This window comes from Alligator sinensis, unplaced genomic scaffold (genome assembly GCF_000455745.1).
Source record: "Alligator sinensis unplaced genomic scaffold, ASM45574v1 scaffold628_2, whole genome shotgun sequence".
Taxonomy (NCBI): Eukaryota; Metazoa; Chordata; order Crocodylia; family Alligatoridae; genus Alligator; species Alligator sinensis.
This window is the reverse complement of record NW_005841833.1, coordinates 3,805,754-3,826,519: the sequence shown is the minus strand read 5'-3', so window position 1 is coordinate 3,826,519 and position 20,766 is coordinate 3,805,754. Positions and strand designations below refer to the sequence as shown.

The following is a 20,766-nucleotide window of genomic DNA, read 5'->3' as shown; positions in this document are numbered from 1 at the left end:
CGCCGGGGCTGCCCGTCGCCTAGCGCGGCCCGGGCTCGCGGGGCCATGTCGGACGAGCGCAACATGGAGCGGACGATCAAGGTAGGCGGCAGCGGCGCCCTCATGGACTCGCGCCCTAGGGAGGGACGGGACCTGGTTGTGTGGGCCCCGCGGCTGGACGCGGCCTGGCTTCATGGGCATTGGGGCTGGCCGGGACCTGGGTTTGTAGGCATGGGGGCTGGATTGCATCTGGTTTTTGTAGACATGGGGGCTGGCTGGGACCTGGCAAGATCGGGTCCGCCCCGACCGTAGCAGAAGTTGACACGTTTCCCGACGCCTGGGCCCGTCCTCGCGGGAACGAGTCTGTGCGCGGGGAAAAGAGGTCTGCGCCGTTGTGTTGCGTGTCTTCGGTCTGACCGCGACGCAATTGTGGCTGAGGGGAAGAGAGGGTGGGCAGAAACGCGGTGTAACGCGATGGAGCCCCACAAAATCGGACTCGCTGTTGCCTTGGGCTGCAAGGTGAACAGAAAAATATACCACTCGCACGGGTCTGGTGGAGGAGGATCCCTCGCCTCACAATGACGCGACTACGAACGAACGCTCGGGCTGATTTTTAAGACGGTGAGGAAATATAAAATCCCTCCAGTCGTAGCGGTAAAACACTTTCAAGAGGAAACTGCATCGCTTTGGATAAAGCACGTGCACGCCCTTCAGCGTGACTTGTCCTCCCAGTCGCGTCACGAGGTCTGTGCCTTGCAGCACTTTTAGTCCGAGTTACTTTGTTCCAGCCTTTGCTACCTGAATTTACAAGGGATTGACTTAAATCGGGAAAGAGGAAGCCTTGATTTAAATCTCTCGTTAGTTTTGCTCGCGTTTGTACTTTTCAGTTTTTCTTCCACCTGCGCTAGTCAGACTCTCTTTCAGATGCTGATTTCTGCAAATAAATGGAACCTTTATCCCAAGGTTTTAATGCTTCTTTTTTGCTAACCAAGTGGACGTAATAGACATATGTTTAAACAGCTTAACGTACGCTTATTGGGGTCCTTAATGTTTACATTTTAGTATATTAGGAAGGGGTGGAGGTTGTAGCCGTGTTTGTCTGCCTATGTCCTTAGACCAGGTTCCTTGGGTGAATCTGATATCTTTTATTAGACCAACCCAAATAGTTGGAGAGTAGTTATTGGCCAGTTACGTGATGTTTTGTTTACTCCTGCTTTGTCAAGCTGATCTTATGGAAACTGGAATTCAACTACAAATGCAGAAAAGCAGCATTTGAACAATTATTATTACTTAAATAAAAACCTATTAAATGTGCTGGGTGCAGAAGGAAAATAAAGCCAGTGTGTTAGATTTAGAGCTGCCTGATTTATTAACGAAAGGAAGTATTATCTGTAGTCAGTGAATTGGGCTGATTGTTTCTGGTGGCCACGTCCTTCAAGATTTTAGTAACAGATCTCAGCCTATCGTACCTTGTTTTTATTCGTAGAGTGCAGGGTGGCGGGGGACAAGCTTTCCTGCTCTTTCAACTCTGTTTCTTAAACTTGGATGAACCAGTCATTGGACCGAACCGATGTGAAAGAGGCCGAATGTTTTCTCTGTGGCCGCAGAAGGCACTCCAGCTGTCAAACACTGTTTCTCTCTTCACCAACCCTGGTTCTAGGTGCTTAGCCAATGACTTTCCAGACGACCTACCAACATGCACGTGCTGCTTGAATACTGTTGTTAGTTCATATGAATTATTTTTATAGAGTTTTAGTAAATGTAGTCCTCGGAGTAGGTTTTCCTAAGTTTGGATTCACTTTACGTGGGGAAAAAAATATATATATTGAAGTTAAAAAACAAAAAACCAAAAAAAACCCTCTGTGTTTTTATCTGTTCTTTGGACAAAGCTTCAAGTTTCTGGTGTCTGTTAGTGTCTGTGGGTTGGGACTGCATAGGAACAGTGGATCTCATCACACTATACCTTCTTCTTGGTGCGTTCCCAGCCCAAAGACAGGGCTTTTTTAAGACTGTATTTTCCTTTTACCTGTCGCACACTCTACTCCCTGTAGCAAAATGACAGAGTATAGACTAAAACATACACCAAGGCAATCCTGCCTTGAGAAGGGTGTTGGACTGGATGACCTCCTGAGGTCCCTTCCAGCCCTACTCTATGATACTCTGATCTGCTCCTTAACGTGTCTTTCCAAGGTTGCTGGAATTGCTGTGAGCTCTAATCAGTTAATTAAAGTAATGTTAAGGACTCCAAATGTATGAGCTCTAGCCCTTTCCAAAACCTGCCTTCAAGAACATCTTTCCTGGGGGCTTCCTGTCAACATTTAATGCTCCAGCTGCAATAAATGTTTTTGTCTCATTTAAATAAAATCCACATAATTTGAGCTTGCAGCGTGTCAGTAATGCATCTCGACACTATCATCTGCCTCGTACAAAGATCGTGTGTTTCATGGTGTAAGGTGTGACCTCTCCAATTGTGCTACTTCCCACCGTTTAGCGATGCATTTATCGTGCACGGAGTTGAAATGTGATAACTGGAAAATGGTTGTTTCAGACCTTGTAGGGTAGGGAAACCGATGGGTAGAACAGAGCCTAGATTGGGATTGGCCACTTTTCTGTTTCTATGCACATTAGAAGTCCAGATCTAAATACAGTCACTTGGCAGGTGGTTTATTTCTGTCTCTGCGCAGCCTTTTAAAAGTCGTCTTCTCCTGTTTGCTCCCGTTGACTTCTGTTGCGTCCTTGTTTCTCTTGACAGATTAGAATATTTGGCCCCCTTCTTTAGTTTTTATTGACTTTCTTATGGAAAGATGTTCAGGATCAGGACCAGCTTAAGATGTTTTTCTTGGGAACTGTATTAACATACAGCACCTGTATTCTTCTATGCTCTTTTTCCTTGGAGTTTTAGATCACTAACTCTAACGGCAAAGGGCACAAGTATTAATCTAGGCTCTGTCTTTAATAAGGCCGAACGTATTTTCAGCATCTCGGCGCCATCATGGCATGCTTGTATGAACAGAATTGAGCTGTTGTGATTTTGGTCCCTTGCCAGACAACATCAAACTAGTTTATGCCACTGGGCCCTGCTGTGTTGAATTTTCAGTACAGTGATTCCATCGCCTGCCACCCCTGTTCTCTATGAAGGTGCTCACGTGGTTTATGCGTGTTCTTCATGGTAGCTGGCTAATCTTTTTTTATATAATATTATTTATCTATATGTTAGGCAGCTAATATTTGTGTGTGTAGAGTTTTCCTAGGAAATCTAGAAACAGAGCACTCCTGTTTCTCCCAGATTAGGTCTGCTGAGACACATTTTCCAGACAGGATGTGGTAATCCATTTTTTCCTCTTTGATTAGGAAACCTTCATTTTAGAGGAATACAACATTAACTGGACCCAGAAGCTGGGGGCTGGAATCAGCGGTCCAGTGAGGTAAGGCACCACACCTGTTGGTTTTTGGATAGTATCAGACTGTTTTGTTGGCAGCAAAGATGTGAGTATGTATTTTAGCTGTGCTGCTAGTAGGAGGCTGTGACTCTGAAAAGTTTCTCGTTTGTAGAAAAATAGAAAAATAGGAAAAGTCAGTGTGCCAGCTTCTCTTTTTGACTCGGTTGTCCGTGTAGCCAGTATACCACAGGAATGACTGCTGCTACTGGGGGAAAAATTGAAATAAAGCTCCTCCCTCTCATTTCTTTTACATGGCCCCATCTCCTGACATGCCATTACTAAGCCAGACCAGGATCAGGGGTCTGTTTGGATAATGCAGTGGCAGAAAATTCTTCTTCTAATGTCTATTTGTCCTTCTAACACCACTGTCAATACAGTGCAAAGGGCACCTCTCCCTTCTATGGTATCGTCAGTCAGGGCTTCAGCTCTAGACGCCCTTTAGCTATTTTTACCAGCTCCTTTTTCAGGTTATCATGTGAGGCCATTGCACGTAGTGCCCCTGGCCCAGCCCCGACTGCCATGGATCTACTTACCACGACAAGAAAAGGGCCCTACCCGGAAGGCACCACAGCCTCCCTTTACGGAGTTGAAATTTGCTTTTGTGCCCTTAAATGAATTTCATTCCTGGAAGGTTGCAAGGGTGAGAGCCTAGGAGGCCACCTGCTCTCTCTCCCTGCCCAGGCAGGATGTTCTCTGGCAATACATTTCTCTCTTACTGTGTCCAGTCTAGTTAGAAATGTCCCTTTGTTCCTTATTCTGTTTTTCTGGGGTTTTCTCTCCAGAGCAGTTTGAGTTGATGCTGAATGCAAATTGAAACTGAGCATTTGTGCAGTATGGTCTGTGGCCTTGTCGCATTGAAAGCCTTCATTCTGCTGCCTTTTATTTATTGCTGCAAGTCGGACTCCACCTTCCAGATGCTTTTGTTGTTGTCTTGTTTTTTAAATAATAATGATAATTTAAAAAAAAATCCCTTTAAAAGGGACCTGTATGTTATAACAGACTTCTTTATCTGCAGAGCAGCTTGCTAGTTTCAGTCCTTGCCTTCTCTTTATTCGTGATGCTCCATATACACTGTTGGAGTATAAACTTTGTGTAAAGTGTGACTTCAAAGTATGTCCTGTGCTTGTGAAATATAGTGCCACCCCATCATCCCACGGAGGCCGTCTAGCCTGGTATCACATCAGACCCCTTTTATGTTACAGAATGTGTACGTTGATTTTTGTTCCCACGCAATTAACTGACTATAGTAATTATAAAACAATTGCTTAAAATGTCCTATTAACCTTCCTGCTTACTGAATAATTTTATTGGTATGATACCAGAGTCTGCGTGAAAAAATCTACTCAAGAACGATTTGCACTGAAAATTCTTCTTGATCGTCCAAAAGCTAGAAATGAGGTATAGTCCTTTTTTCTTTAAAAAAAAACAAACAAAAACCAAACAAACTGTATAATTCTTGAAACATGGAGTCTTGTCCTCTTTTTACAAGTTGTTTCACTTGTAAAAGCCAAAGCAGAAAGTCACCCATTGACAGGATACACAGAGGTATAATTCATGAAGGTGTGCTTTTTGTGATACACTTGACCCTTAAGCTATGTATTTCGTGGAGCATGGGATACTGGGAATATGTGTGGCTATGTTGTATTCACCACAGATAATTTGCTATTTTTGGACAAGTGCAGTTTGGAAGGGTGTATTATGAACCGACAGTGCCTTTCTCATGCTCTGCTCTCCGTCGTGTAATAGGAACAGTTCGGAGGTAATTTAGCCTCCATGCATCTCGCTTTCAGGCATCACTAAAGTAGTCACTTAAGATCGCGCCAGAATAATTTGTGGCTGACAAATACAGGGAGTTAGTCATCTGGGATGCGACTGTTAGGTGTGTGCAGCTTTGAACTGTTTCCTCTTCCTCTATGAAAAGAGATGTGGTATTTCTAGCAGCCATTCTTCCCTTCTGGAATGTTTTATATAAAAAAGTATGCCATGTTTTTTAATACCTCTTGTAGTCTTGCTTTTCCTTCACACTGAAACTGCCAACTTGCTGTTGTCTGCTATTTTACCACCAAAAAAGTTGTGCTCAAAGTTCATTCTAATTTAAATTGCCCCCAAAACTCAGTATAAAATGATATTAAGGGCCTGATTTGATCCCAGAAACTAAGAGGTTTAAAACTGGTTGAAATTCATCAGGTTCCAGCTCTGCAGAGAGTCTGAACACAACACACTTGTGGATAAATTATTAGTGCCGTTCCACCTAGCTGTAAAGGAGGCAGGCTATAACTTACAGACTTTCAGTTTTTGCACTTCAAGACTTGCCAGCCGAAGCCATGTCCTTATTGTGTTAACATTATTTCTAGGTTTGCATTTCTTTTTTAAAGTATACATAATTTCTAAAGCTTGAGCTTTCCTAGAGGCCTGCTGAAGTTGATGCCATGGTCCGTAACAAAATGCGACATGTAAATAAATTGTGTTGCTTTTTTGTCTTTTTTTTTTTTAAGTATAACTTAATGGCTCCTTGGTTAGTCAAATGAAAGCTTTTCCATATATTTTTTAAATTTGAATTGAATGGATTGTATAATTTTAACTCATGTAATTTACACTGAACATTCAATGGCTTATAGCTTGGTTTCATCCTATAGCCTTGGGGGTAGAGGGAGGAACTGGGCTGTCTGATACATATCATTGTGTACAGTATCGTTTTCTTACCTTTTCTTTAAGGTACGTCTGCATATGATGTGTGCAACACATACAAATATTGTTCAAATTATTGAAGTTTATGCTAACAGTGTGCAGTTCCCTCATGAATCCAGTCCAAGGTAAGATTACATAGGGTGATTCATTCCCACAGCTTGCTTTCCATGTTTAGGCCAAGGTATAGTGGAGATTTTTTATAATAACAATAATGTAACTGAAATAAAGCCCCATTAGGAGTTCCCGGGTGTGATGTTGTTCTTCAAAGTAAGCCACAGCTATTTTTCTCATAACAGCACTCCGGCTTTTTGTGTGGTGAAAAGCATTTGTACGTTGTATGCGCTGGGTTTTGTTTCTGATGGACGTTTGATTTCGTAGCTGCATGCTTCTAGATCCTGTCTCCTTGAACAGTACCATCAGTTGCAACACACACATTTTGCCTAGAGGGTAAAAATAGGCTTCTGCCCTGCTTTAGTACCAGTCTGTAGTTGGAGGAGCTTTCCATTTGCAAACTGGTATTAAGAGGCCGGGAGCTGTTGCTTATTCTCCCTGACAGTGACGTTTTCCCATTTCACCCAATCTCACAAGTGAGGCTCCTTTGCAAGAGGGTGGTTACTGCTGGCCTGAAGAATGTTTAAAAGCATCAGTTTTATTAAAACAAAATCCTAGTATTAAATTGCACTTGGCAGTAAGATATCCCCTTGAGCTGTCAAAACGTGGCCCTGTCTAAAAAGGGTGCAGCGAAATTGTTCACAGCAGTCCGGGTTAGGATGAGCTAGGATGACGTATTGAATATCTTTAGTTCCTAACCGGGTGCTAGGTCTGGAAGAATTTTAAGAAAAAAACGGAGCCCAGATGTGGTATCCAGACTGAGAAACTTTAAGGACGCCTGTCAGCCTCCTGTTCAGAAATGTCCGTGAGCACACAGATCACTGGTAAAATAACCGCTCGGTGTGCTCCCTCCAGCTGGAAGTGAGAGAACCTAATGTGAAGAGCGCATTGTAGTCTCCCATGGGATAGCACAGTACATTATTCAGCCAGTCAAATTGTGCAGGAGACCAGAAAATACTGTACTTGACATTCCAAAAGCCCAAATCATTAAACCAAAGCAGAAGGAACAACAAGAAAGAACAATTACACTGTCTCCTTTTTTTTTTTTTTTTTTGCCCTGCATCAACAGATGTGAAATGTGCTTTCTTAGACTAGCAATTTTGTTGTATTTTGACTTTTTTTTTTTAATGTAATGAAATGAAATGCTTTTAAACAGGGCTCGGCTCCTAATTGTAATGGAGATGATGGAAGGGGGAGAGCTATTTCACAGAATCAGCCAGCACCGGCACTTTACTGAGAAGCAAGCAAGCCAAGTAACAAAGCAGGCAAGTTAATTCCCATGTATAAGCCAAGCCATGAGCAATAATGGTTAAAGTACTTACAATTTCCTGGGAGGGGGGAGGGAAAAAAGTAAGTTAAAATAACCCTCAGTTCTGATCCGATGATCATTGCCTGCTTTGTTATAATCTGACAATATCAGAGTTGTGATAGCCATAAGTTCTGGGCTAGTTTTACTAGGTTTTGTACCTCCAAAGTCCTTACTGGTGGTTCTCCAACTTCTTTGCTCTCTGGAGCACTTCACCGGACAGAGACTTGAATCTCCCTGCTGTGTCCCCTTCACTAAGGTTCTTGAACTGTGTTCAGCAGACCATCAGGAAGAGGGTCTCTGTGGACGGTGGATGGTTTCAGGGACTACAGTTCGGGAGCCACTGCTCTGCATAACGCCTAATGAATGCTGCTTCTCTCGAGCCTTGGGAGATGGCAGACATGCTGTATAATGTATACATGTCCTATGCATTCGTTCTTTCTGGAAGCTCAAAGAGTTAAGGCGCTGCTAACATGTCATGGAAGACTTCAAACCCAGTTGAGTTTCTGGAGACGTGTCCTGGTGTATAGTCCACATCTTCTGCGGTTCCTTTCATTCCTCTCATTTTATCTCTAGGCAGTTATAGCATACTCCTTGCCATGGTATCTTACTCACCTCTCTGGCTTGTATTACTAAGGACTTTTGCATCCATCAGGTTCTTTGTTGCTCAGCATGGCATCTGCTCTTATAGCTTACCTCTGATGAGAAGGATGGGGTGTGGGCAAAAGTAGAGGAGAGGGCTCGATAGGATGGGCCAAAGGACCGCTTATTGCATCATTCCTTAGTTGCTCCTTCTCCCTCCTACACTGTCGACCAAGTCTAGAGACCCACCAAAAAGCCCAGATTTAAGGAAGGAGATAAGAGCCTTTCCAGAGAACTATCCGCGTGGAAAGACCTTGGACACGAATCGCAGGAAGGGAGGGTCTTGTGAAAGTGCTTAAGCCCCTCTATGTGCCAAATGACATGCCGATCCAAGGGATGTTGTCCCTATCCCTCGTCATGGTAACATCCCAAGTAGCTGAAGTGTGAGCTCTACCTGGGCCTTTAATACACAAGCTTAAGTGAACATTTTGAGCAACAAATATCCCGGTCCTATGCAAATGACCCTTGTGCATAAATTAAAGGGGAGAAAACCAGATAATGTGGTATGAACATAATTGTTTCTAAATAAAATGTTTTTCACGGTTTACCAGAAAGTGTATTTGGCTTTTTATGGTATTGATAATGATCAGTTATTAATATCCTGACTTCTGTGTGTGGTTGTTTTAGGGACGCTGCACTGGGTTTCTGGGGGCAGGGAGGGTTGGGTGGGAGGGGAGGGACCCAATTCTTCCCAGCTCTAGTTTTCCACAACGTACTTTGTGTTTTGTGAATTGTTGGTAAAGAAATGTTAAAACCGTGCAGTTTCATGACTTCATTCTGTTCCTCTCATTCTTTGCTATGAACCTGTATAGAGATTAGATAGGAAGTCTGGGATTGTTCTTTCCAGTTTGCCTTTTAAGACCTTTGCAAAGTTGTCTTTTTTTTGTAAAACTGAGCACTCCTTAAACATAAGTCTCCAGGAAAACCTTGTTCAAAGTTCTTTTTTAAAACAAGTTTTGGAGTTAAGTAATCACCTGGGTTGAATTCAGCTCGCTTAGACTTCAAGCCTACAAAAACGCGTAAAGTGACATATTTGTGTTAATGCTTGCAAAGCAGGGACTTTAGAAACTACTTTAAAATCTTATTCTTGTGTCTCTTTTTTCCTGATTAATGCCTGCAATTGGATTTTTAACCCCCTGCTCCCAGTAAATATTAAACCCTTGATGTAAAACTATCTTGTCTTACTTGAGGGTGCATATTTACACTTTTGCATATGCTTGTGTGTTAAGTTAACCTTGAAAAATTCTTGTTAAAATAATATATGCATTTTTTCCTAATGCTCAGCTCTCTTATTAGTGGGATTCTGCTGAAATCAGTAGGAGTCCTTCCAAATAAGGACTGCATGGTTAGGCCTGGGGTGTGTTTAGCATCAGTGATGCTCTTTAGATATTTTCTTTGTTTTTCTTTTTGAACGAATTAGACCTTCACATCTGTAGATTTTTTGTTTCAAATTTCTAAACTATTGCTCAGGTATAAGAACCTGTTTTATTCTTCCTTAGAAGAACTGAGTGTTTCATGTTGCACAAATTGGGTAACATGTACGCACCGGCAGTCCCTTCAAGGGCTGAAGGGAAAAGCTGCCTGAATGTTGGCTCTCAAACAAGTAACAAAAGCAAGAAAGTGTTGGTAAAAATCAATCCTCATAGCTGAAGTCCTGAAATAAGAACGTCACTGTTGAAGGTTAAGTCGAATGTAATCACTTGAGCATGTTAGTGACCCTGTTGATGGGGTACTGCATATAAAGGGACACTGTCATGACAAAACCCCATTATAGAGAAGACATTTCCTGCTTGCATTAGTAAGAATGCCCTGGCTCTTAAAAATTAATCTTGGTTGAAAAAAAAATTATTAAAACTTATGCTGTTAGCTTGAAAAACATAGTGAAAGGTCAGCACTTCTGGTAATTTTATTCCTGGTTTTTATGCAGTAATCCAGTACTGCCCTGTTCAGGTTTCCAGCAGCATACAGGAATGTCTGCATTTAAAATGAATCTCTAGGCGAAAACGTTTGAAGCGTAGCCGGCATGGACAGTGTCCCTTTAAAGCAAAAGTTATTGTCAAGGCAAAGGGAGTTCTAAAATTGTAGTTGATTTATTGTGCCCTTTTTCAGATAGCTTTGGCTTTGCAGCATTGCCACTCACTAAATATTGCACATAGAGACCTCAAGCCTGAAAATCTCCTCTTCAAGGATAACTCTTTGGTAAGATGGACACTTGGTCTTTTTTGTTTATCGCTGAATTCTGTCGTGTGGCTCAAACGGCACTCCTAGCTTCCAGCTCTTCTTTAGGAAGATCCCCCTGTTCCTGTACTAGTGCCCCTGATCTGCTTGGAGCGGGCTGCTTATTCCATTGGGACCTGTCGTGAAGGTCAAATCCTGCACCTAGGCAAGAAGTCCTGCTAAAGGACCTTGTGTGAAAGACCTTACATGGGTTTGGACCCTTCCTGTTCTGCTTATTATATTGCAGAGATCCCGCATGCCTCCAGGCCACACCCCCCCACGCATGCATCTAATACAGATGTTCTGCTTATTGCATCTGTGTAGCTCATGACCTGTCTTGTCCCTTCCTACCTTGCATGTGCAATGGAATTGCCATTTAGAGCCTCCCATGCCTGGGCTTGAGGTATGCCTTGGGCTCTTGTTGCTGAAGCGAGCCAGTTTCTGACTTGTGGCAGTGGTAAGGGAATAGTCACAAAAGAGGAGCAAACAACAGCCAAGGTAAGACGAGTTGACATGAAAGGGAAAGATTCGTGCTTTAAAGAGAGCCCGCTTCCATAACAGAATCTTTCCTGCTTGTTTCAGGATGCTCCTGTTAAATTGTGTGACTTTGGATTTGCCAAGGTAGACCAAGGTGACTTGATGACACCCCAGTTCACTCCATATTATGTAGCACCTCAGGTAACGAATGAACTCACTGTTGTCAAGGGAATAATATGGCTGCACCTTCATACACCTTGCAATCTAAACCATCAGTTTATACTACAGCGCTAAATGTCTCTTTCTGTGCTATTAAGGAGTTGAAAGTCCTGTATAAGCCATGTGGATAGCCTTCTTTCAGGACCATGTGCCAGTTGATTTCCAAGACTGCTCCGTCTCTGTGAGATGGTGTTCCTAGGTTGTGTTTCTAGCCTGCACACTATCTTGTTGCACAGTCTTGGTTAAATCTATTCATCTTTCTACAGGATAGTATGGTATTAGCATGTATTAATAAAATGGAAATTATAGTAATTACCCATAATTTAAGGGATTTGTTCAGTTTAACTGCTTAAATCTTCCCATTGCTCTGAAGGCAAAATGGTTATGGTACTGTCTCAGCACTTGGGGTTTAGTACCAGTGTTATAAAGAGTTTTCTGAAAATAAATGAGACGTTAAATTGTGAATTAGCACCTTAGAGAGAATGATCCCCCTGTGAAAGGTGGGCTAATACCCATGATTGAAACTTTTTAGACTTGCAAAGAGCTCTGGTTGTATTAATGCGCCTGAATATAACAAGCGGACAACAGGACCGTCTAGTGGAAAGTGTCAGGTAGCTTTGAACATAGGCATTGCTACAGGTACTGTCAGCAATTAAGTCTTCTACCGTAGCTTTTGTAATATTTTTTTCTCGTTTTCTTCATGCTGCAATAGGTTTTAGAGGCACAAAGACGACATCAAAAAGAAAAATCTGGTATTATCCCTACCTCACCTACACCCTACACTTATAACAAGGTAATTTTTTTCACATAGTTCAGCTGTTCACAACCTTTTAAGGACAATGTATTTTCTCTCTGCATGTGTGTGCAACTGTGGGCTGTAATGCCGGATCATCGCATGTTAAGAACTGTATTGCCATGCCATTGGAGCATTTGGGATGAGGGGCAGTAAATGTTCTGAACTTTATGGTACATGAATATTTCACATTGAAGTTCCTCATGTAAAAGCCAGAACTGTAACAAACCTTATGGAAAGACCATTTGCCAAGCGCTATTTGAGTATTATGGCATGGAGAAAGGCCAGACATTGCTTCAAAAATACAACTGAGTGCAGCTTAGCTTAACATACAGATTTCCCCGTTGTTCAGTTGCTGAAGTTTGTATTTTGTTTTGTTTTTTGAGGGGTTTTTAGAGCTAACTTACTCATTCAGGGGTACTATTTAGAATGCAGTTACCTAGTAATTCAGAGGCCTCTGCTTGCTAACTGTGCCCAAATAGCTATCTTGGGTCTGTTGACACACAGCATGATTTATGTTCCTGGTTTTGAATTTTGTTTTGTAATGGGATCTTAAAGTGATTGGTGTGAGTTAGACTTTCTCAGGATGAGGATACGGTAAAGGGAGAAATGACAGAGCCTTGCAAACAGGACTGAAATCAACTCCGTTTGTCCTTGTATTGATAAGGTTGACCATTTTCCCTCCCCACATATTAAGACCTCTCCATCTCCTATCAGATTTTATGGTGATATGACAAACTACTTTTTGCATGAGGCAGATCACTTAAAGGACTGTTCCAGCTCGTTCTCAAGTTGCTTTCAGTTGTGGTTTCATTAATTAGGAATGCTGTACAGAATATTGCAGCCTACATCTTGCCAAATATGGCTTATTGCAAAGAACCACCTGGACATGCCTTGGTCTCTGAAATACCTGTGTTTAAACTCAGGTGCACTGCCGTTCCATAGGAATTCGGGGCTGTTCTGATTATAAATCCTTAAGGAGTACCAAGCAATGAATGTTGGTTCTCTCTCTTTCCTGCCACGTTATGCCTTGTGTGTACTGGATCATATGTGTGTGTGTGTGTGTGTGTGTATATGCGGGGGGTGACGCACAGAATTTGCTCTTGAAATGTCAGATCTCTGCCTGGTGGAAAACTTGCATGTGAAGGGTATTTTATATAATTACATAGGCTTTAGGGCTTTTTAATAATTAAAACTAACATTTTGTAAAAGCATCATGTTGTGGGTTCCTGTTGTGAATCCACCCTTATACAACTTAGCAACTCAAGGCACTCATCCTTACACCTTTCAGCAGCTCTGTCTCTGCACAGCTGTGCTGTCTCTGCTGCATGACTCTGCAGTCAGCAGTGTAGACATACTCTGCACAGGCAGAAATGCAGAGTATATTTATGTTTTTTTTAACACATATTAAGCAGCTAATGGGAGGGAAAAGACTTTTGACACCTTAATCCTTATGGAATTCTAACTCTTTTTGTTAGTTTGTTTTCCCCCTCTGATTTGATTCAGACAGACTGTTTTTTCAGAGAGGTTAAGATGCATGTGTGTGTTCATAAGAAGTCAAGTAGATCTTTTAATATGGCTAGACCAGCGCATGCTGCCACTTCTGCTCCAGAAATGATGATTTCCTTGCTTTCAGGACTGTGATTTGTGGTCTCTGGGTGTCATCATTTATGTGATGCTGTGCGGATACCCTCCGTTTTACTCTAAGCATCAGAGTCGGACAATTCCAAAGGACATGCGGAAAAAGATCATGACGGGAAGTTTTGAATTTCCAGAAGAAGAATGGAGCCAGATCTCAGAAATGGCAAAAGACATTGTGAGAAAGTGAGTCATCTAAGGAAAACTTTATATTACCCTTTATACTAAGGAACTGGAAAATACCTTTAAGATTGTTTGCGGGGGAAGGGTTCCCCTAAAGGCTCTATTTTCAAATGAGAATAACTGTTTGCAGTACATTAAGTTGAAAAATTGTATTTCGTATTCAGCGTGACCTCAGTGTTGGTAAATATTCCTCTTTTCCCCCTGTTCTCCCCTACTTCCTCTCTGACCTACTGTCCTCCAGCTTTGATACATCCTATCTCCAAAACATTTAGTTATATGCATATTTAGCCTTCAGCAGGACTGATAGCATTAGAGTCTCATGCATGATTCTTTAAAAAATAAAACAAAACAGAGTGAGCATTTAGGGCTAAATCAACACGTATGCAACCTAAAAGGAGCAGCTGAACAGAAACCTGCATCTGGATAGAGTGCACACGCTTATTTCTGTTGATTTTCTTATGAACATGATGTTGCCAGATCAAATTTGTTCTCACATTTGGATATTAAAATCTGTTACAAAGCATAAGGCTCTAAAGTGCTTCCATTCATTTTTAAACCCCAGGGATTCCTGCCCCCATTAATATACCCTGAAACGTTTGTAGCCCAAACACTACAGTAGTGCGCTTGCTAATACATGAACATGAGAAAATAAAGTTAATTAGAATCTGACACTATTTATTTAATTATTTATGTAGTTTAAGTGAAGCTAGTTGTATTTTCACAGTTGCAGTCATAAACCTATCATCACTAACTTTATTCATGTGAGCTCGTGGTTCTGCAGGTCACATTCTGGCCTCACGTGGCTGCCTGCCTTGGTCATGTTGCCTTGATTTTTGTCCTTGATCTTTACTAATTGGATTACTCATTAAAGACTAACTTGTGTAAATTTTGACTTGTAAGTCTAAAAAGAAAAAGGCATGTGTGGGAAATCTTTGATAAAAGGTGAAATAGAGGCCTGTGTGCCAGTGAACTCTGAACTAGCCTGAGGCACTTCTGACACTTGGATAAAAGCTTTCTCTTTGTACGTGAAATAGCTCTGTCATATAGTCAGGCTGCTTGTTTGCAGTCCAGCTCTGTACACTTACTATGACTTAATTTGTCCTTCTGGGTTTATCTGGTTCCACCTATGCTTTTATTAGGTTTGTCTTTTAGCAATTCCTATAACATTTCAACCAAAATAATGAAACGTTATCTTTTTTATTGAACAGTCGTGCTTAATAATTTACCCAAAGAATCTTTCTTTCCAGGCTGCTGTTTTTGGTGTGTCTCATGATTTATCTTCCTAGTATCACAAATAGAAAACTTCTATCCATCAGAATTCATAAGGTTTCCCTATATAACTGCTTTCTCATATGTTTAAAAAAAGCCCTATGTGAGACTCCACACGTGCTCTGAATGTTTGTACAAGAAAAAAGCAAAGAATAAACCGATGTCTGGCAGTGTTGCTAACACTGGGACTTGGGTGAAAATAACTAATGTAGCAGCTTTCTCTTGTTAACAACCTATTCTGGAGACTGTATGTTCAATGCCAGGGACAGAAGGGAAAGCAGGCTGTCCATCTGTTGCAAGCGCAGCCATTAAATGGTTGCCTAAATTAATAGCCCATTGGAGATTTCTTTTATATTGAGTACTGCCCCAGAGGTGTCCACTAGTCTATCATGCTGCTGAGGAAACCGTGTTCAGAAGTTGCATTATAGCAGCAGAGTCTGTTCAATAAACATATATCCAGCTTTGAAATTCTCTTTTAGTCTACCATGCAGAAAATTCTTGATTAAGTAAGTACTGCCACCTGGCAAATCTCTAACACACTGATCCAGTTTTGCTTTGGATATTTTGCCGGGAAGAACTTTCTATTTGGGGGGGATTTGAACATATAAATTAGCTGAATTAACTCCATTACTGAAATGGGATTCAAGTATCTTTCTTCTCGCCGTGTTGCTGAAGATACCCTAGCTGAACTGGAATTACTCAGTGCTAACATATTTCAGAATGAAATAAAATAACTTATTGGGAATGAACTTTTTGCATTTTAGTTTAAGGAGATGGTGAGCTTTCTTCAACAACTCTGAAGTTTGGGTGCAAAATGCTCTGGCTCCAGGCAGAAGAGCACATTAGTATCTGAAAAGAGCAATGTGCTGTGAAGGACTGATCTGTTTTTCTCTCTCAGGCTGCTGAAGGTGAAGCCTGAGGAACGGCTGACGATAGAAGGAGTGCTGGATCATCCCTGGCTAAACTCCACCGAGGCTCTTGATAACATTTTGCCTTCTGCCCAATTGATGATGGACAAGGTTTAAATGATATTATTTTTTTTAAAGTTGCATTTCACAGTTAGGTAAACCTGATGGTCTCTCTGCATTTTGCCTTAAATTGTTTGCTGCAAGATTAAGAGTTTATGCTCTTTCATAGCAGGATATTGGTGATTATGAGAAGGGAAAAGCAACATTTTAGTAGGTTTAAAATTAGGCTGGGAAAATGCCTGAAGATAAGCTGCAAAGAGGAATCCTACACTAGCCAGGAGATGAAGTGTAACAGCAGGTGTCGCTTTTTGGGGTTCTTCTGTCTGTTTTTGCTCACTTCTGAGCTGTATCCTTTCTTTACTTTTTATCACTGAGCTGCAATTACTGCTCTGTTAGGTCACAACGAATGATGTGTGCAGTTTTTATTCCCCTCTAAGTAGAAAACTCATTTTCACAAAAGTGGTTTCAAACTCAGGTCTGCAAGACCAGGGAATTTGGAAAAGTCGAAGCCTTTTATACGTGTATTATGTTCATACCCCTCTAAGGCGAGGCTGTTTTCTGCTAATAGTGCCGAATGGATTTGATGTAGCACAAGCTTAATTTTATTGTGCATCCTTGAAATATGCACCATTTTTTTTTATGTGGTTATTTTTGTGCTGGCTTATATGGGCCTTTTATGCTCAAAGGAACTAATTAAAACATTAAGTGTAACTTTTTCCATTCCAGGCAATGGTTGCTGGGATACAACAGGCTCATGCAGAACAGCTTGCTAACATGAGGATCCAAGACCTCAAAGTCAGCCTCAAACCCCTCAACTCTGTTAACAACCCAATCCTACGCAAAAGGAAATTGCTGGGGTAACTTTCCAAATGTTTGTCTCCTTAAATCTAGCATCTTTTCTAAACGTTAACAGCCCTAATGCCTTGGTGATGCTTAACACAAGCTGCTTCTTTGGGCTTGTTTATGGGAAGCTCCCTCCTAAGACTTCCGGTTGGCTGTCTTGTTCCTGTTTCCTGGGATAAAATGTAGTGAAGATAACCTGTATCGCTATAACTTCACAGCCCCCCCCTTCCAAATATCTGTCATGTAGGAAAATGTTCTTATCCTCATCTTTTTTTGTAAGGAAGCTGAGGCAAGTAGATGTGAAGTGCCACTTGGCAAATCAGAGGCAGAGCCTGGCTTTGAATTCCCTCATTTTCCAAGTTGTCACCCAGCGTGTACCAGTATGGTTACACTATCCCCGTTAACCTGTAACCATTTCTTTCCCTTTGTCTTCAGCGCTGCTCTGTCCTTAGTCACATCATAGTCATTTCTTTGAAGCAGAAAAGCAAAAGGATGAAAACCTTTTCCTTGACCTAGAGCAAGGAAGGGTGTAGTCATATGTGTGCCAGCATTGCAAGGAGAAGGAAGACTTTGAAGTCTGTTTGGAAAAGAAACCTTCTTTGAGTCTCTTTTTTTTTTTTTAAAGGTCTTGACAATTCCTGTTAAGATGCTACAGTTAGCTAATGTGAAGTACAGTATCCAATATAAGGAATATACAGACAAGGCTTAAGAGCTACAACATTTACCAGAAACCTAAGCTTAAGCTTAATAATAAGAAAAAATATTCTTTAGAGCACCTCTGATGTGGCTTTTAAAGTGGTTGTTGCCCTTGATTTTAATATCCAGAAGGTGTTGGGACTTCAGAGCAAAGGTTGGAAGCAGCAAACTTTAAATATAACTCATACTGGCATTTTTGCTAGAATAATTTTCCACTTGAGTAATAAGCAGATAGTGTATACTGAAATCTGTTGTCATATATATAGAATCAGTTTCTTATAAATTAAAATATACTGGGCTGGACTATATATATATATATTTTTTTTTTTTTTTGGTCTCCTGTGGTTAGAAGCTAAATAGATTAATATAAACATTTGAAAAAATATGTAACTAGTTGGACTGTTTTATTTCATTGTATTTTGTGACATTGTATTTTGAAAAGTAGTTGTAAAATATGTATTAAATAAGGATTTCAATATATAATTTGTAATTTTGAATGGGAAGGCATGCATTAGTGTTTAGAGCAGAACAGAAGGGACTCAGGACTCCAAGGCTGGTTCTTATCTGCTACTGATTCAATGGACAAATTCACACGGCTTGTTTCTTCTTCCTGACTTTCTGCATCCGAAAACGTGGATGCTGCTTCTCCGCTTTGAAGGAGTGGTGGACACGGCACTTGATTTTGTGAGCACCAAGTTAGATTCTTCTGAAGCGCTGTTGTAATTCAGAGTGGTGTATATCAGAAGACCTGATATATCTCCTACTCCCATTTGCAGCTTTCGAGATGCAATGGGAGAAGAATTCACTGAGAACTGGATGCGATGAGATTTCTGTCTGAATCATCTGCTACTAACTGATAAACCTTAGTGCCAACTTATTTACACGCCCAAGTTGTGCTCAGATAGTAATAGTTTTTCCTTTCATAACATTCTTTTGCAGCACTAAACCAAAGGATGGTGTCTATATTCATGACCCCGAGAATGGAAGTGATGATTCCAACGTGGCTCTGGAGAAACTCCGAGATGTGATTGCACAGTGTATTCTACCACAGGCTGGTAAAGGTTGCTGCTTTTAAGACATCTATGTTCATAAATGTGCAAAGGAGAGGGTTGTGTTTGTGCTACGAGATGGGATCCTGTGTCAACACTGAAGGAGCATGGATATCATTCCTATTACTTTAGTCAGTCTCTGGGAGGAGGTGGGGAGCTCATTGACTAGAACGTGGTATCTTGAAAGGCATTTGTGTTTTTTAATATCTCTGTAGGACAGTGGGAGCTAAATGTTTTTGGTAGGGATACTACAAATTATAGTCTCTCACCCAAATCTCTTCCTCTGCCCAGGCTGCTTCTCTGCTTTCTGTTCTCTGTTCTGTGCTCGCGGACTGATCTCCTGCTCTGCTTTCTGTCCTGTGTCCCCTGCCTCCTCTCCTATTCTGTCATAGAGAAAACTGCATTGCACTAGGCTGACCTGTACACATAACTGTTGTGACTCTGTCAACTTAAGCATGACATTTAGTTAGAAGAGGTCCTGGATCTGGAATTCATATTGAAAAGAGAGGTGTTTGTGTAGTTGTATGTACAGTCTTTTGAAGGAAATGTCTCCATTGGCTTAGTGGCAAGAGAATATAAATGCAGATTTACAATACCTGGGGTCCTTCATTGTAACTGGCATTTTTCATATGTTTTCAGACCTAATGTGTTGCTGTTTTGGGGCAGTTAGTAGATTCTTGGTGCAGCACAGAGGGACTTGAGACAAAGGCGATAGGGCTGCAGAATTTCTATGTAAAAGATTGGAGCACTTTATTCTAACTAACTGGATTGTAATTTAGGATAGCTATGTAATATTGTCATCAAATCACTGTACCAACAGCATGCTTTTAAAGTGGCTTTCAAAACAGTGTCCCCTCCAAAAATCATTTTTATTATATTAACTTTGTGTATGTTTATAACAACCTACAGTAAGAACTGTATGCATCTATTACTTGAGGTATTAATATTTTTGGATCACTTGTACTGTATAACTCTTATCTTTTAATTCTTTTGAACAGGAGAGAATGAAGATGAGAAACTGAATGAAGTGATGCAGGAAGCTTGGAAATATAATAGGGAATGCAAGTTATTACGAGACACTCTTCAAAGCTTCAGCTGGAATGGTAAGAGGCACCTTCCCCCTCGCATGGGGACTGCTACTGCAGGCAGGGTTACCACAGGTGGGCTGGTGAGGATTCACATTGAGCCATGCCCCTGAAACTATTCAAAATAGATTCAAATTTACAGGCTCCAACACTGTCCATCTTGCCAGCACAGAGCACAATTTTTTTTTTTTTTTAAACCTGCTTTTAATTTGCGTAGGAAGTTTAAGGTAAAGCTTTCAGAAAGAATCTAAGTGACTTAGGAGCCTATGTGGTCTTGGTGGTTTTTAATGTGAGGCTTCTAAGTGCCCAAATCACTTTTGAAAATGGAACTTGGGCTCCTTACAAGTTTTGGTGGTTTTGAACACTATCCCGTGTCCCGTTCTTGCACATCCCTTTCTATTCAGCCAGGATGTGGTCCCACTTGGGACTGCTTTCCTCTTTGTGCCACCCCTAAAACTGACCAACTCTTTCTTTAATTCCAGGTAGAGGATTCACAGATAAGGTGGATCGGCTAAAACTGGCAGAAATAGTAAAACAAGTTATTGAAGAACAGACAAATTCTCATGATTCACAATAGCTGAAGCTTCTTAATCTTATTTTTTTTTTTTTTTTTTTTTTTTACCATTTAAGAGTTATTCTTTAACTGTAAAAAGTATTTTTATGTAAATTAATAAATCATAATTATTTCATTAAATTTCCATACTGCTTGAAGATGCTGTATAGTTGTAGATATAAAAATCATTGGTACTGTAATATTTTTTTAAAACTCAGTTCCTCAAGGTATATATGATCACTTATGTACTGTTAACTCATGAGTCCCTTACGTGGGGCAAATTATTGTTTTAAAAACCATTTGTTTTCTTAATAACCAGATGCAGAAACTGCCTTCCATCTGCTATACATACAGCCAGCCAGCTGCAACGAATATATATATATATATATATATAATGAATGAGGCAACTACAATTTCTTAGCGTTCTGCTCAATGAATACTTGAAGCGAGTGCTGTGGAACATAAACTTCATAGCTACCCTTTGTACCTAAATTATGATTTTATTTTTTTGGTAGTGGCAGCGGAATAATTTGCCCTGGCAGTGACCTGAGGGCCACTCTTTTAGCACTTGTCAGGAAGCTGTGCATCCAAACCCATATGCTTTTCAGTT

General features: G+C 40.9%; 1 protein-coding gene across 4 annotated transcripts; it reads left to right on the top strand.

The window, feature by feature from the left end:
- Positions 1-6: 6 nt before the first annotated feature.
- Positions 7-20,514, top strand: MAPKAPK5 (mitogen-activated protein kinase-activated protein kinase 5). 4 transcript variants are annotated; one of them, XM_006015170.3, is made up of 14 exons: positions 7-81; positions 3,331-3,404; positions 4,742-4,817; positions 6,135-6,232; positions 7,375-7,483; positions 10,276-10,365; positions 10,966-11,061; positions 11,792-11,872; positions 13,509-13,696; positions 15,861-15,981; positions 16,657-16,787; positions 18,409-18,530; positions 19,517-19,621; positions 20,086-20,514. In XM_006015170.3, exons 1-14 carry the CDS (start codon positions 46-48, stop codon positions 20,178-20,180), a joined length of 1,422 nt encoding a protein of 473 aa, XP_006015232.1. In that variant the 5' UTR covers positions 7-45; the 3' UTR covers positions 20,181-20,514. The 4 variants fall into 4 exon arrangements, with proteins under 4 accessions (XP_006015232.1, XP_006015233.1, XP_025054574.1 ...); XM_006015171.3 differs by having other exon boundaries at positions 18,409-18,524; positions 20,086-20,513; XM_025198789.1 differs by lacking the exons at positions 7-81; positions 6,135-6,232 and having other exon boundaries at positions 3,339-3,404.
- Positions 20,515-20,766: the final 252 nt, after the last annotated feature.